We start from the raw sequence: 17,686 nt of genomic DNA, 5'->3' as shown, positions 1-17,686 counted from the left end.
ACAGAAAAAAGGAATCCTAAAGTTTGAGAGTTATTGTGAGTTGGATACCAATTATTAATGCAGGAGAAATATTTCAGAAACAGGAAATCATCAAAGAATTATCTTTGGGATTATACATATTTTATGAATGTATCTTTTTAATAAAATAAGACCCAGCTGTATACACAGGTATGGCGTTAGTTGGTAAGTACTTTCCAGGTACCTAGTGGGTCCATTTCTTGTCTTCCAAGCATTCCACTGTCCTAAGGGGAAAGATTCTATTTTTCTTTTTTTTTTTTAGATTTTTTTTTTAGTTTATGTATACAAGAGCTGGGGAGTAGGCCAGAGGTGCGGGGGGGTGGGGGATGTGAGAGGATTCACCAGAGACAGAGAGGGGAGCAGAACAGGCAGATCTACTGAAATACACTGCTGAGGGCAGCAGTGGGCAAGATAGGAGAGGTCTGCTGTACCATGTGGGTTAGCTCCCTGGCTGGGTGTCAAACTCATGCTGCAGTGGCTGGCAATAGCTTGATACCATTGAGACTTTAACTCCTGTACCACCAGAGAAGCCCAAAAGATTCTATTTTCTGTGTGTTTTAATTAGGATACTCATGGCTGCAAGTAACAGAAAATCCCGACCAAAAATGGCTTAAACAATAAGGACATTTATTCTCTTACACATCAGAAAGTCTAGCCAGAGGAAGTTCTGGGGCTGGTTAATTCAGGGTGTGGAAGTCATCAAGGACCATTTGCTTTCCACCTTTACCTAGTGTCTGCCTGGTTGCCTCAAGGTGGCAAAATGGCTGCCAACCTCATGCAATTGCATCAGAAGGAAGGAGGAACAAGCTCTCGTCGCATTTCTATTTTTGACACAGAAAAATCTTTTCCAGAAGTTGCCTAGAGGACTTTTTTTGCTGACTCTTTTATCAAACCTGGGTCTCATGTGCACTTTCCATCGGTGAGGAGACCTGAAGAGTGAACAGACTGCATCTCAGTCTCTGAAGTGTGTAGTGTGCTCCACCAGAAAGGAAGCAGAAGGTTGGCAGATGTTATTGGTTCAGCAAGCACAAGTGATTCTGCTCTCTTAAAACCATAGCCCAGTTTTCTGCGCATAGTAGGTACTCAGTAAACACAGCTAAGAACTTAAACTTCCAAGAGCCAGCTGGGATTAGGACTCATTCAATTCAACCTCAGTGTCCAAAAGGCCATTTCCAGCCTCCCTCACAGGCTTCAAGAACTAGCCCTACTTTCCTAAATCCTGTCTGGGAAGAGGCTGGTAAGGGGGCCCAGGAAAGAAGGAAAAGGGCCAATTCTATATTTCATCATTATCTTTTTTATGCAAGAGACTCATTTGCCCAGGCAGTGGAAGCCTGGAGACTCCTCAGGAGAAGAAATACTGACAGGAACAAAATTGTCCCTGCAGAGATGAGAAAGCTTGTCCCAGGCTTGACTTCAGGAGGTCTGTCTTCAGATCTGGAAATAGAAGGCTGCTGTTCTCGTTTTTAGGGAAATTGAGGAGTTAAAGCAGATTCAGTAAAAACGAATGTTTCACACAGGGCTCTTCAGAAGAGCTAAAACCAAATGGCTTTCAAGATATGAGAACAGTAGTTCCGAGGCGAACAGTGTCAGACTGCCCGATTCCCCAGCAGGGACGGTGGACAGGTAGCTCCCTTTCACCACAAGATGCAAATGGACGCTCATCTGAAATGTCATGGCCTCGTCCACTTGCAGTTGTGACGGAAATCCCATTGATTTTAGTCGCGCCATGACCTCTTACCAGCATTCTCTCAGCTTTTTCCAGGGAACTAGAGACTTCACCAAATGTGAATAAAGTGAGGGGATAGGAACGGACTTGGCTGCAGCTCACGCTGCAGGAAGCCAGGGGAGGGCCAGAGGCCAGCAGACTCTTTGGGGCTGAAGCAGTATAAAACTGTTCATGTCATACCAGAGGATACTGAAAGCTCAGAGACAAACACAGGCACTGTGGCTCATTGGAGAGGTTAATGAGCCTATTCTCTGCTCCTAATTAATTGCATAATCTTGGACAAATCGCATAACTACTTTGAATATTGGTTTCTTCATCTGTAAAATGGAGTTAGTGCTGTTGGCTGCCCAGGGATGCAGGAGCTAAAATGGGATAAAACCTGTGGGGGCTATGCTTTCTAAACTTTGGAGTCTCTGTGACTATGTCCCTTCCCACCCCTCTCCCCGCTCTGCCTTGGGGTCTCTGTGGGCAGCACCAGGCTGGGCATCACAGACATGGAGTATCCCCAGTATGGACACTCTTCTCTCTGCCCAAGACAGCTGTGGGCCTACCTGCAGGGCACGATGGGGTAAGTAGGACCTGCCACCCATGAGTCCCCACTCTCAGAGCACCAGCAAGGAACTTCCTTGGTGAACCACAGTTGTGTCCCTGCCCCTCCTACCTGGCACCATCTCTTCTTTGCCCAGTCTCAAAACCTCAGAGATGTTGCTGTGAGGTCAGGACTCACTTCTCTTTTTTTCTCCCAAACCACCCACCTTGGGCCTACCATCAGGGGGTGCTGCTGTGCTGTTGCCAGCCTCAACCACCCACCAGAAAGTTTTTAAGGACCAAGGACACCAGCCATGCATCCCTCCTGTCTACCCCTGGGAGTGCCTGGCCAAGACCCCTATGTCCCAGTTGTGCTGAATGGGGACAACGGCCCACTTGGGTGATTCTGGAAGCATGTCCTCAGGGAAGTCCTTGCTCATAGGTTATGCTCTTCTGCCCCCAAAGCTCCTGACTCCTGCCATGGGCAATGTCCCTGGGTGTCCCAAGTACTGATTACTGTGTCCTGGCCAACACCAGCGACCCTGCTCCTTTGGTCCTTCTGATCACTCTGATTCTCCCATTTGAATTGGAAATTATCTTGCAGAGGAAGCTTCCAGCACAAATAGAGACATCCAGAGCTTGTGGGCAGTCCTGGGTGGCAGCCAGGATCTCTGCCAGTGACTTCCTGTGGGAACCGAGCAAGAAGCATGATGCCTCTGAATCCTCTAGAGCTTGATGTGTAGACATGCTTCCCTCACCAGGGAGCTATAAGGAATAACTGCACAGCAACTGTGTTTTTAAAGCACTTTGTAAAGCTCCACATAAATAACTCTTCCTGGAAGTGACTGTCATATATATAAAGTGCAATAGATGGGGGGGGGGGTGGTCACCTCTAGAGGCAGACACACACACACATTCATGTCAGGAAAGCAGATTTCTAGGAGGGTGGCCCCGGTGGTGTACTGAGAATTAAATGCCAGCACAGACACTGCTCCCACTGCCCATCACCAAGTACAGCCTTCAGGAGTTGTGTGTGTGTGCACTTTAAAAATTACCAGGAGTAAAATCCACTTAAATATTAAAACAGCCCTGATGTGGGCTACTTATGGTGACACTGATTCTACTGATGGTTGCCTTTAATTCTCTAAAAAGCATGAGATAATAAAACATAACCACTATTTTGCCATCTTATCTGTGGTTGCTAATTCTTTACTCCCTGGGTACCATGGAACATTCTAAAGGGAAATTTTCTTTCCCTCCACACTGTGGCATTAAGCATTGGAGGTTCACAGACAAGGGAAACTCAAGGACAAACTACCCTCCCCAAGCACATGGACACACAAGTTCCTCCACCGCTGATACTATAGTGCTGAGTCAGCGTCTGTTCTCAGAAGCAGAAGACGACTGTTGTCCAAGTTAACACACAGTCCTGAGTGGGCGACTTTGGTGTCCTAGCCCTGAGCTTGAAACAGACAAAAAGAGTCAAATTTTGGTAACAAGCCAATTCAGTTCCAAAATGGGACAAAGAATACGGACAGGCAAATGTTTTGAAACACTAAGAATAAAATAGACAAGACTAACAAGATTTGATCAAAGACAGAGAGGGTAAAAATAAAATATAATAGGAGTGAAACAGGATATAACTACAAACACGGCAGAGATTCAGACATTGTAAGAAACTGCATGAACAGTTTTGCACAAATCAAGATAAAGACTTAGGTAAAATAAACAATTTCCTAAGGAACGTAACTCACTAACTTAAAAATGGTGTAGGAGGAAGACTTCCGGGTAAAGGCAGTGGATCCTCTTGCATGGCCTTCTCATAATCTCCATTGAGCTCCTTATTTAAAAATTATGAAGATTTAATCTTGTTAGAGCAGACAAGATTGAGGGGAATGGACAGACATTTCCCATAAACCTCAAGTTCCCTCAAGAATTTTCTGTAGGAAGACAGGTTAAAATTTGGAAGCTGGAAATTAGACGATGTATGGTGAGTTAATGCAGTCTTAACAAAGTAGGGACTCACGAGGTGCTGGCCCAGACACCCTCCTTTTCTATGACCCCTGCCTGAAAGACACATGAAGGCAGCTTCTTGCTGTGGAACAGGCCCAACTATCCCTGGTGGGAAAGCCGGGGGAGTCCCCTTCATGCGCTCTCCAGATGCCCCAAAGCCAGGAAGACTCAGGTGCGGCAGAGATGCCATGTGGTCGCCATTCTCCCCAAACCATCTCTGGTGAGAAGACCCTCCTCTTGACATCTCACCCCTTGGCCCTCACCTCTATCTCCTCCTCTGATGTTGCCACAAGCTGGGGAGGGGACCAGAGCATAAGGCCAGCACCATCTGACATTCTCAATGCCGATGTCAAACTCAATGCCCCTCCATGTACACTTGTTCCCCTGAAAATGAAAAGGGCAGCTGTGGCACCCCAATCCCCACAACTCACAACACACACCTGACCCACTGCATCCCACAATTGAGCATTCCAGCCCCAGCGCCAGCCCCTGCTACTCAAGCAGGTTGTATTTTTCAATCTCCTGAGGTTTGGGGAAATAGAAAAATGGATTGTATCTAACTCATCTGGATTTAAAATGATCATATTTGTTGAATTAGATATCATGAATCCCTAGTCACATAATATTTTTCAATGCAGTAGAATTTACTTTTAAATGTTTTAAATCTTCATTTTAAATGGAGCTCATGGCATCTGAATTCTTCAGCAACCTGCTCTCTCCTGGCTTTTACTAGGTTATGAGAAACCAGCAAAAGTCAGAAGGTAATGAAGTCACCAACATTATTATAACAAAGGAAGTTATGTTTTCTGGACTAAGTGCCTTCCAATGTCAAAAGGGTAGGGGAAGAAAAGGTATTTTTAAGGAGTGTAAACATTTCTAAATTTCCTGAATGGGATTTTTGTTCTTAATAATGAGAAGAGCTAACATGGACAGTGTCTGCTCTTTACCTATCCTTAAACCCAAAGCCATTTGTGCATTAACTCACCCAAAGCTCACAGCAACTGCTATTAGCCCATTTCACAGATGAAGGGACTGAGGCTTGGGATTAAGTGACAATTGCAGAGTGTCTGGCACTTTATGGGTGTTCCCTTCCTCTGTCCCTAATGGGGTTCTGTTGTCTGCTTCCCACTCTAGGGGGGGAGGTTCCCCCTGCACAGCTTCAGGGGGACCCTGCCAGCTTGGGGAGGTGGGGGGAGAGAAGCCAATGAGCACACACAGGAAGAATCACAGGGATTCTGGGTTTGTCTTAGTCTGCATCCTCACCTTTTTCTAGAACTTTGCCTAAATTTTGTCTATTTTTGCTGCTTCTAAAATTTCATTTATATCAGATTTGAGAAAACCAAACTAGTGCTCAGAGAAAGCATCATCTCTCCATTCTGATGCTCATTTATTTCTTGGACCAGAATGCAAATTTCCAGAACTTAGTACTCTCTTGCAAGGAGAACTGAAGCCTGATGTCCCACTAGTGCATGTGGCTTGAGGACTGAAGGCCTGGTGTCACCTAACCTCACAGTTGGCTGTGTTTCCTGGAGATTCGTGCTGACATTGTTTGTTTGACCAGTGGTGATACTGAGGGAACTTGCTGAGCCTCAATTAGGCTGGTACCCTGGACTCTATCCAGAAAGCTTCTGAGATCTATCTGGACCCAGTCAATACCCCCTGATACTCCCACAACACCCTTCTCTCTTTCTTCCTGGGCACAGAGAAATCTCCCAGATTGTCTGTGCCCTGTAGTTACCAAGTGAGGTCTCAACTGGCTCCCTACTTTCAAGTGCCCTATTTACCCCATAAAAACAGGTGGCAGGGTGAGCACTTCAGAACTCATGCCACCCATGTTGGCCCTCCTGGTCACCCTAAACTTACCCATCTTCACTTCATATCTTGGCTCTGCCTCTTCCAGCCAGCTCCATGGTGACTCACATCTTGGACCATCCATTCAGCTCAGGCCTGGGACCCCTCAGCCTCTGCTTCCTGTGTGTGCTCATTGGCTTCTCTCCTCCACTCCACAAGCTGGCAGGGTCCCCCTGAAGCTGTGCAGGGAGAACCTCCCTCCCAGAGTGGGAAGCAGACAACCGAACCCCATCAGGAACAGAGGAAGGGAACACCCATAAAGTGCCAGACACTCTGCAATTGTCACTTAATCCTCACAAGTACTTGTCAATTACTTATCCTCCACTTTATTCCATAAATGGGTTAAGAAGCCTTATGAGACTACATCAAAGGCCGGCTAGCATGCATTGAAAGCAGAAGCAAAAGAAGAAAGAGAACAGAGCACACACACAGGGCACGACTGAAGCGCAAAGCGCGCATATGGTCTTTGCTCAGCAGAGTCCTGACTTGGTCTCTAATGTCCCCTGGAACCAATAAGAGATGGCAGGCCCGAGCAGGTCCTTAAGGCAGATATTGCCATATTGGGTTGACAGGTGAGGAAATAGATCATCAGGTTGTGTGACTTGTCCTAGGTCATGTGGCGGAGAGATTTAGATCAAGGCCTGCCCACAAGACACTTTCTCAGTCTAACTACAAGACTCCCCAAGTTCTCACCTGGGCCCAGCGCTGCTTCCTGAATGGGAAGTATCCTTGGTGGCCATGGCCCTTTCTCCAGCTACAGTGTTATCACCTGGGTGATTAGAGAAGATGACACTGGCTGTGATGGTGTGTCCTGCCAGGGGTGACCAGGGAAGAGGCCCCCACCACTGTCCTGTCCTAGTAGATGCAGAAACACACAGCCAGCAACACAACTAGAGGCCGGGGAGCCACGGGGGAAGCCTGCAAGGTGGTCCACGCATCTGTGTGACCCCTGCCTTCCCTACTTCATCCAAAGGCAGAATACAACTAATAGGCTTGTCATCTAGGGAGATAGCATTAGCCTCATTATTACCATTTTACTCAACGAGTGGCTTTAAATTAGTTAAATTAGTTACATTAGCTTTAAATTAGTTACATTGCACTCTGGAAAGAATTAGCTCTGGTTAACTATTCCCTTGCTGCTGATTATCGCATTGGCAGAATTCATTAGTCCTGTAGATAAGCCAGAGTGTTTGTGTGCACATCAGGTAGAGACAAGCTCACTGTCCCTATGCAGGTCAGGGCTGGACAGCCTGAGGGCATGAGGAAGGATGAGTCTATGGTTGGGCAGCTTGGCCTGGAGACCTCCAGCGACCGTTTCTCTTGGCCCCTCGACTCCTGTCATTACCCTTGAGAGTTGCAGGGCCTCCTCACTGGTTGATTTTGCCCTTGGCTGTCCTTGTAAAAGTCTGTGAATTAAGATGTCGGCTGCTTTCCTTTCAATGTAAAAGTCTCCAAGAAGAACTGGAGACATGTCCTGAGGGCAGAGGGAAGACACTCCTTGGGCCTGGACCCTGTGCAGAGCAGCAGGTTAGAGGGCTGTTCGGGGAGCACTCGGTGCCATGGAGTGGACTTGACGTCCACCTTGGCTACCACAATGGACTGAGTGTTGTGTGTTCCCAATGTTCATTATGTTGAAACTTGATGCCAGTGTGGTGGTATTAGGAGATGGGACGTCTGGATGTGATTATGTCCTGAGGATGGAACCTTCTTGAATGGGATTAGTACCTTAATAAAAGAGGCCTCAAACCAAATGGACAGTGGTGGAGGATTATGAGTGCTTTGGTGGTAGGTCTGGTGTGGTAACATATGCCTGAAGAGGTGTGTTCTTACAGCTCCGAATCACCTAGTGTTATATAACAACATGGCCTCAATAAAAAATAGAATTTTGTCTTTGGAAAAAAAAGGTAATAGATAAAAGAGGCCTCAGAGAGCTCCCTCACTCTCTTCCCACCATGGAAGTCTCCAAAGAGAAAGCAGCAATCTGTAACCTGGAAGAGGCCCTCCCAGGACTCATCCACCCTGGCACCCTGACCTTAGACTTCCAACTACCAGAACTGTGGGAAATAAAATCTGTTGTTTAGAAGCCACCCAGTCGGTGGTGCTTTGTTGCAGCAGCCCTATGAATAAGACAGCCCCTTCCTCTGAACTTGCTAAGCCTCAGCTTTCCCTGCTCTCAGAGGGGATAAGAGTGGTTACCTGGGAGACTGTCCTGAGGCCTGCCAGTAGTCATGTTAAAAGCCAGGTTTTAATGGAGTCTTTACCTTGAAATGGACATGGACCAATTCACTTAATCCTGATCATAACCCTCATATGAGTTAGCTCCATCATCACTCCCATTTTCGTATGAGAAAATGTAGGGACAAAAAAAGTAAATTATAACCAGGTGACCCAAGCTGCATAGTTGTTGTGCTACAGAATGGGCCTCCGGGGGCTATGGTCACCTCCACAGCCTTGCTCTTAGCAGCTGTGTCTTGTGAAATTCTGGCATTAAAAAAAAAACTCAGCTATGGTTAACTGCTGTTAATTTCACACCTTAGTGGGATGGAGAAGAAAGGCAAAAAGGAGGTATGGCCATGGAAATTTGATTGGAATGGACCTTGCTACCCTAACACATACCCAGATTATGTGTTTCCCACTTTAGCCCAAGAACACCCTCCTAAAAGGGGTTCATTTCAGAAGCCACTCCCCCCATAGACACTTTCATAATTTTCCAAACACAAAATGTTGAGTTGAAGACATAGAGAGGAAGCTGAGCAATATGCCAGCCCCAGTCCCTCACTGCAGATGAGGAAACTGAGCCCTGGAAAAGTCGCTGAGATGGCAGGACGCTGGGTCGCGACAGCCGGAGGCTTCGCCTCTACAGTCTGTCCTACACTCGTGTTTGCATATTACTTTCCATCATTTTACATACTGGGCTCCAGAGACCAAGCATGTCAAACAAAAGAAAAGAAATTGCAGGCACTTAATTCAAACTTAATATTTGACACACTTGAAATGCAGAACAGAGCCCCTAGCTGCAAGGAAGGGGCACCTTGGGGCCTGGCGAGGGAGGGCAAAGTGCAGGGAGCAGGGAGCTCCTCCGTGCACAGTCAGGTAGGTCTCCAGATGGAGGGATCCGATCCCCTGGTGACCAGAGGCCCCAGAGGCTGCTGTAAGGAGCCGCAGGAAGGGGCCCCTAAAATATCCCAGCAGAGCTAGGAAGAGATCCAGCTAGCAAGTACCCCTGTGGCAGCTTAGTCCCTCCCTAAAATAGTCCAACAGTTGACTCATGTCTTCTGACTTCAGGACTTATGGGAAGGCTACAGTAGGTCACCTTTGGGATGAAGCTACCTTGCATACCTGCTAAAGTGCAATGTTCCTTCCCTGAGGAAGCGGGGGAGCCCTGAGGGGCGGGGGAGCCTTGGAATTGCCACCAAGCCTCTCCTGTTTGCCCAGAGCTGTCCTGCCTTGGGAATTGTCCCCTTGGGAAACCCAAGGCATGAGCAAATGAGCCCAGGACAGACAGATAGGTGCTAGGGCTTTATGGGCCACGTACCAGCTGGTCTTCAGTCCTGGGGGCAGGCAGACTCAATTCTGGTGTGCTTGACCGGGGGGATGGTTAGAGATGGGAGTGGAATAAAAACACCCATAGAGCCCACTCAGGAAAGAAAAGCTAATTGAGCAGTTACCGCCAGGTTGGAAAGGACAACCAAGACTGATGGCCCGGAATACCTGCGCCATCACTCCTTTAGAGTCCAAGGAAAATCGAGGGTGACAGGTTAGCACAAGGTAGGGATAGGCCAGTCCCAGTAGGTGGAAGAGACCCTAGAAGTTTGCAGGAACTCAGTAGAGAGCTAAAGATGGGGTCAGACATAGCCTGAAAACCCTTCTCCAGTCAGCAGGTTTCCTTACAAAAACTTGGCTTATTACAGGGAATTGGCTGGTTAATTTCATGCAAGGATGTGCCCATTGAAGACTTCTCCAGAGAAGAAAAGACAGGGCTGAAACTACCTTTTGGAGTGGAATGAAACTGTGGAGTGGAATGAAACCGGGCAGGTGGGCTTTCAGCGGCTCAAGTTCAGACCGTCCCCCTCTGACCCATGTTCTGAGCCTGTTTTCTCTGGCTGGAAGGCTCAGACTAAATTGGATTTCTCTGTTTTGACATGTTAGAAAGCAGCAAAGAAAGTCTCCAGCCCCTTGGTCTCTTCGCTCTTCCTCAACCTTGTCATGTCTGCACTATTTTGCTTCATCTACTCAAAGTGGGGTTCCCCTGAGTATCCATTCAGCTCACCACCCCCCAAAATTTTCATATCCTTACTTCAAAGCCATCTTCTCAGAGGTCTTTCCAGACTTTGCTATTTAAAATAAAATTTAACACTTACTGCTCTACCTTTCTATCCATCTCTTTCTCTTTCTTGCCCTCTCTCTGAGAAAGATACTGTATCTATATATCTATATAATTTTATCATGTTTGTATTTATTGTCTAGTTGTTCTCAACTAGAATATAAATTGACAAAGACAAGGGGTTCAGACTACTTTGTTCACTGTTGTGTCCCCAAAGCCAGATAAGTGCTTGATATTTTGTGGGTACTCACAATCTATGTTGAATGAATGAGTGAGTATGTGCATCCAGATGGTCCCCCTGGACCTATGAATGATGATGGTAGGCTCCACAAACAGAGGGTGCTAGCAGCAGGGGCATCCACTTTGCCTTGACTCCCACAACAGTAGGACCTATCTCCTTGAGGCACAGCCTCCCCCTCCCAAGACACCAGCTCCCCAGGGGTCTGACTTTCAGTTCCATGTAGTCTCTCCTCTACATTTCTAAGTTTTAGTAATTCCAACCTCTTCCCTTTTCTCCCTCAGCCCTACGGGTAGTTACTTTCTACAGCTACTCCCTCCATGAAACCTATAGTTCTTTTCTTACATTCAATTACTAGTTACAACTCTACCTAGTTAGCAACTTGTTATATTTAATTCTTTCCATTCCAATAACTGGTGTGGGTTCCCTCTCCTGTGACAGACACCACCCACCACTCAGGATAACCACTATTACGAGTCTTCCTACTTGTCTTTCTACCCATAAGTCAGACACTGAATGGGGGTATGGGGAGCCTCCCGCCCTCACCATCTAAATAAGATTGGAGGGAACTCCTACTCCACACTCTCCTCTGTTCCACATAGCTTTGCCTGAACCCCAAGATGAGCTAGTGCCCTTGTGGCTCCCTATGGCTGGCTCCACCACTGCCTTATCACCTCATATTGAAGTGACTTATTTGTACCTGTCTCTCTCCTCAGACTGCAGTGACTTACCCAAAGGCAGGGATCAGATCTTAAGTCTGTAGCCCTACTACTGCTTAGCGTACTTCCCTACACATAGTAGGTGCTCAGGAATGTTTGAAGAACATCAAATATTTGATAATCCAGCTACTGGTCTTGGTCCTGATGACATGAATGAATGATATGAAAGCTACTCACTTTAATGTGCTACTCCACATTATATAAATATAAAAATCTGTGTGTCAGTGAAAACAAAACAAAGGAGGAAATGCAAGAGGCTGAAGTCTGCTTGAATCACAATGCAAAACGGGACTTTCAGACATGAAAACGTGTCCAGTCTGCAGTGAGTCCCTCTCCTCATAATGCTGGGCTATAATTATGTTTGCATCACATCTGCATGTTATTATTTACATTTCCATGTTGGTGTTTGCACAGTTGGCAGGGTTCCCAAGAAGTTACTCCTTCCGAGCACAGAGACCGCACGTCTCCTGGAAGGGCTGTTGGGGTCCGCAGACCGCTGAACCGCTCCAGATGACAGCCAGCTTCCCAGCCCAGGGGGGCCCTGCCAGCCAGGCTTCCTTCTCACTCTCAATCTATCCACCTCTCTCTATCTCCTTCCTCCTGTTCCCCTCCCCGGCCCCCTCCCTTCATCTCTCATTTCTGGGACAGCCTCTATTAGAATCACTTGTGCAATAGATAACGACCCCTTTATAGCTGCTAGTGCTTCCCCTGTGTAATTAGGAAGTGCATTGTTGTGTAATTCAGAAATTAATTAGTAGTAAACGTTTCAAAAACGCAGGTGGAAGTGGGAGGCCTACTGTGCTTTATCAACCATGTATCCGCACTGCAGCGCTGGGGTACATTCATGAGCTTATCCAGGACCTCACTCCATAAAGGCTCCTTCCTGGGACCTCTGTAGTTCTGGGGTAAGGACACCACTAGCCACATATCAAGGTACTTTGGCCAACTGCTAGGTGGCAGCCACAAAAGATGTCTCTCAGCTGCCCCAAGGGCTTTGGGGGGGGGGGTCCTTCCAGCCCAGAGAAGGGAGGGAGCAGGTGTTAGTTACCAAGCAACCTGAACCTTGGAAGGCTGTGGATGTTGCCTTATCAGGGGAACAGCCTGAAATTATTTCTCTCTGATCTAAAAAGGAAAAGTAGCATTGCAGGACCATGACCCAGAAGATGAAAATAAGCAAGAGGCTGCATCCTGGCCAGGGGGTCCTGCAGCAACAGCCTCTGAGTCAAGGCACAGCCCTAAATCCTCCAAAGAGCCCAGGTTTCTCCATGTAGCTTTGTCTTATGCTATTTGCTCCGTCTGTAATGCCTTTCCCTGTCATTTGCAGGTCTGCATAATACCTAGAACATAGCTGATGCTTAATAAATATTTACTGAATGAAGCTCCTCATATCCATCTTGCATGAAGTTTAATCAGCATTAAGAGCATATCTCTTCTCCTGACCTCTCTGTCCCTCTCTTTCAGCCCCGGTGTCACAGATTACTGTCACCTGTGACTGTGTCTCCCCTATTAAACTGCAGGCTTCTTGGATACAGGGACTGGCTTACTCATCTTTGTAGCCCTCCCAGCATCTCTCTGGGCAATTGTGTGGCTCTGCCCTCTGAGAGCCCACCCGCTGTTCTGGGGTGAGCTACTTCACAGGCTGTATTGAAATCCCCAGGACAACGCTTACCCGGGACTCAAGCTCCCCAAAGAAAATGCCATTTCATAATGATACTATATATTTTTGATAACCAGACTATCCGCTAAGGTAGTTGAAAGCCATAGGCCTTAAAAATAAAACTACTGTTACAAGTTGATTTTAACATAATTTAAATATAGGTAGCCATGCTACATTTGAAAAATAAAGGGGTGATTTATAGAATTTTCTTTTTAGAGATCAACAAAATTAAAAGGCAACCCCTTGAAATGGGGAAAAAAAGAATTGCAAACCACATGTCTAACAAGAGGTTAATATCCAAAATACATAAGGAACTCACACAACTCAATAGCAAAACAAATAATCTAATTTTTAAAAGGGCAAAGGACTGGCATAGACATTTTTTTCAAAGAAGATGTATGAATGGCCAACAAGTACATGAAAAGATGTTCAACAGCACTAAGTATCAAAACAACAATGAGATACGACCTCACATCTATTAGAATAATCATCATCAAAAAGACAACAGATGACAACTATTTTTGAGGATGTGGAGGAAAGGGAACCTTTGTGCACTGTTGGCAGCAGTGTAAATTGTTGCAGTCACAATGAAAACAGTATGAAGTTTCCTCAAAAAAATTAAAAAAAGAACCACCATCTGATCCAACAATTGCATTTCTGGGCACTTATCTGAAGGAATAAAATAACTACATTAAAGAGATATTTGCACCCCCATATTTATTACAGCATTATTTGAAATAGCCAAAACATGGAAGTAATCAAAGTGTGGACCAACAAATGAAGTTGTGGTATATAAATATACAATGAAATATTACTCAACTATGCAAAAGAAGGAACATTTGTCATTTGTGACAACATGGATGGGACTTAAGGGCATTATACTTAGTGAAATAAGTCAGAGCAAGACAAACACTGTATGATCTCACTTAAGAGTGCAACTACAGGGGAAAAATAGCTTAGAAAAAGAGATCAGATTTGTGGTTAGCAGAGGTGGGGTGGGGGAACTGGATGATAATAAAAAGTACAAACTTACAGTTATAAGGTAAATAAGTATTGGGGATATCTGTACAACACTATGATTACAGCTGATGCTGCTGGATATTTTTGTGAACGTCGTTAGAACATCCTAAGAGTAATCATCAACAAGGGGAAAAAACATTTTTCCCTTTTTTTTGTATCTATATGTGATCTTAAATGTTAACTAAACTTACTGTTTTGATCATTCCACAAGACATATCAAGTCATTATACATCTTACACAGTGCTATTATGTCCACTATCACTCAATAAAACTGGGGAGAGGGGAAGTGGGGGCAACAGGAAGGCAACTCAAGTTTTTTTAAACAGGGTAGTGATATGATCAATGAGAACAACAAATTTTAAAGGTTAAAAAGTAAAGAGGCATTAAAATTAGGTTTTATTTTCCAGAGCTGAGGGCTTATGGTGTTTTTAGATTGATTGTAAAGAAAGTTTCATTGCTAAAAAAAAAAAAAAAAAAAAAAAGGGAAACGGTAAGATGGGGGCTTGTAAGGGTCAGTAGGAGCAGAGGCTGGCCCCTGGTCCCTCCCCACGCAGCCAGGGGCAATGGAAGCTCTGGGGATGGAAGGTCCTTCAGACCCCCTTTTCTTCTGGAAGCCACAGGCTGCCAAAGTGAACAGACTTCCTTTGCCAGCATCACATGAACTGAATTCCCTGCACTGGCACAATCCCAGAGCCCGTCTCTAAGGGGTGAAACTCCACAGCTTTTACCTCCCCTTCTGTCAAGGGCCTGCCCTTATTCCCACCAGGCCCTGGGAGAACAGAAGGCAGCATTCAAGCTGCCTAGTGATATTCCATATTTCTGAGTGTGCTCCCAGCAGGAAGGCTCATCTAACTGTAGTTCCAGAAGCAAAAAGTTAATCTTTCATGAGACTAAAACAGTGACCAAGGCCTGTACATCTGTTTTCTAATAGTTCACCATTATGGTGGCCCCACGAAATTCGTATGGCAGAACCCTTCCCCTACATTACATGATGGTGTTAAGAGGTGGGGTCTTTGGGAGGTAATTAGGATTAGGAGAGGCCATGAGGGTGGGGCCTTCACTTAGGGGACCCATATCCTTTAAGAGACCTGGGAGGGCTTACTTCCCTTCTTCCTGGTCTACTTTATGAAGATACAAGAAGAAATCCACAGACTGTGACCTAGAAGAGGGCTGGTTCTCCCCTGAACCCAACCATACTGGCACCCTGGTCTTGAACTTCCAGCCTCCAGAACCATAGGAAATAAATTTCTATTGTTTATAAGCCACCCAGTCTGTGGTGCTTTGTTATGGCAGGACAACGACTAAGGACTACATTTCATTTCCAAAGTATGCTTATAAGAACCAACTCCCTCCCCATGCACCCATTACAATACTAGGCTGTGGCACCTGTTTTCTGACCTCAGCAAAGATCCTTGTGCTCAGCTGTGAGTCAAACTCACCTGAATTGCATTTTTCCTTAGTTTGTGTCTGGTAAAAATTCCCCTCAGCAGTAGCTCCTTTCCACAACCTCTCCCAAGTGCAAGTGAGAAAAAAAGCTGATTCTCCCAACTGCCCATGCCCACACCCTACTCCGGAGGGCCCAGCCAGCAGGTACCCTTTCCTGCAGGTAGCCCTGAGGCATTCCCATCTATAGTGGGCTGTTTCTCTGAAACTCACCCAGTGTCTACCTTTCAGCAGCTTTGAGCCATGTCACTTGCCAAGAACATCTTTTCCTAAAGCATGAAAGGCTGGGGCAAGGCATGCCCCAGGTGGCATCACTAGAGAGAGGGGCAGAAACCATTTTGGCCACAACTTTAATTAATTCTTTCCCCCACTGTCAGTTTAAATACTTCTGGAGAGATTCAAGGTTCCCCAGACTCTGGTAGGACAGGCTGGGATCTCAGGGAGGGAAGATATGATAACCAACAACTGCCACTTGAGGGTAAATGTTCACACAACTGCAAGGAAGCAGAGAAGAGAGAAAGGCAGACTGTCAGGAAGCATCTCGATGTCCAAAACCGTGGGTCAGACCAACACACAGCACAGCCACTGCAAGAGAAGGAGAAAGGTGAACGCTGGCTTCCCGGGAGCAGGTGCGACTTTGCCAGAGGCGCGCTTCTGCCTCACAAGGTGTGACCTTTTCATCTTTCCCTCCTCTGGTAGCGGCCGTGCCCAATAGCAGGAGGCAAGGAAACCCTTAACTAAGTCCTTAACCCCTAAGCCAGAACACCGTAGAAGTGTGACTTAGGAAATGCTAGAACTAAGAGGACTTCCAAAAATAGGGGTGTGTGTGTGTGTGTGTAATATATATACACACATGCACTCCATTTCAGTTTCAACACTATTGTCCAGGTGTGTGTAGGCATCCACAGATACATTTCTAGGAATGCCTTCCCCAGATCACTGAAATGCAGTGAGTGACATTCCTGTTGTAGAGAAGAGAAGAAAGGGGTGAACCCAGGCAATTTAGGAGGGACATGAATAACCTGGTGCTTTACTACCACTGCCTCAGAAGCAGATGGAGGGCAATGCCTCCTTCCTGGCATGGAGCCTGGGGACATTTCCAGACCTGTGTCCCCACAGACCTGTGCAGGCTCCTGGGAGGCTGCTTTGTGGCAGTCTCCACAGGGAAAGAGCCATGGTGTCTTCTGCATAAGACCTCGTGTGCCTTGTACACAGTGAAACACTCATATATTTTGCATTTTGATTCTACCTTGTTGCAATTTAATTTTTGTTTCTGCTATCCTTTTATGTCTATCTAAGACATTTGATCTTAGAAGTCAGATACTTTAAATTGTAACTACCACCCACAATTCCACTCAAATTAAAGTTTGTATCTTTGGCATGGTTTGATACTAAGCTACATTTTTTATTTTTAAGATAATAATAAATTAAATTGTTTGAGTGACTGCATAATGATCACATTCCTCTCCCTAATGCTTATCACAGAATGTGCATTGTATTCACATGGAAATAAGACAGGTGAATATGAATAAACACCACTGGGTACCTAGACTGTCCAAGAATTTCAAGTACCATCATCAAGCAGTTCATCAAAATGCAAGCCATTTACCTCTGCCAAGGAGAGATGGACAACACCATCCTGGTCCTTGTCCAGAAGCTTGAACATTTCTAAAATGCCAGAGAGAATGAAATTATATAGAGGTGTTTCTGGACTTTAGAACAGCAGACAGCTGCCTCTGTCCACCCACTCCTACCTGGCACCCTTCCCCTTCCCTGCACTGCCCTGCCAAGTGCCCACCTAATTGCGGGGCCCTGAGCAGTTAGCTCAGGATCCAGCATCCAGGTTGAGTTGTAGGACAGACAGAGGTTGCACTATTTGTGGGTAACCCTGTCCTTTCACTTCCTCTCTAGGTCTGCCTGACCTTCTCCATTAGAACTTAATATTCCTGACCCTTAGTGGAAGGAAATCTTCTCCCTTAATAGAATATTCAAGTAGGTGCCAAAGCCCAAGGGGGCTCCACGAGAGGACATATGCTCTCAATATGATCCCCCTGGAGCATAGATGTGAAGAGACACTAAAAGGCATTTGGGGCCAGTTGCTGTGCCACAGAGTAAGAATACAGCACTGGGTGTTGGTTTCTGAAGACTC

At 46.0% G+C, this 17,686-nt stretch overlaps 1 protein-coding gene across 1 annotated transcript in view; it reads right to left on the bottom strand.

Annotated features, from left to right (window-relative positions):
- Positions 1-16,098: 16,098 nt before the first annotated feature.
- CAPN8 (calpain 8) overlaps positions 16,099-17,686 on the bottom strand; it is a gene marked incomplete at both ends in the record, with an annotated part of 59,190 nt that continues 57,602 nt past the window's right edge. Inside the window, 2 exons of the mRNA XM_084254263.1 lie at positions 16,099-16,122; positions 17,147-17,205. Coding sequence (XP_084110389.1) covers positions 16,099-16,122; positions 17,147-17,205 — 83 coding nt within the window. The remainder of the gene's footprint in view (positions 16,123-17,146; positions 17,206-17,686) is intronic.

The sequence above is a fragment of the Talpa europaea genome (assembly GCF_964194135.1).
Source record: "Talpa europaea genome assembly, chromosome: 14".
In the NCBI taxonomy this organism is placed as follows: Eukaryota; Metazoa; Chordata; class Mammalia; order Eulipotyphla; family Talpidae; genus Talpa; species Talpa europaea.
The sequence above is the reverse complement of the archived record's forward strand: the minus strand, read 5'-3'. Positions and strand labels throughout refer to the sequence as shown.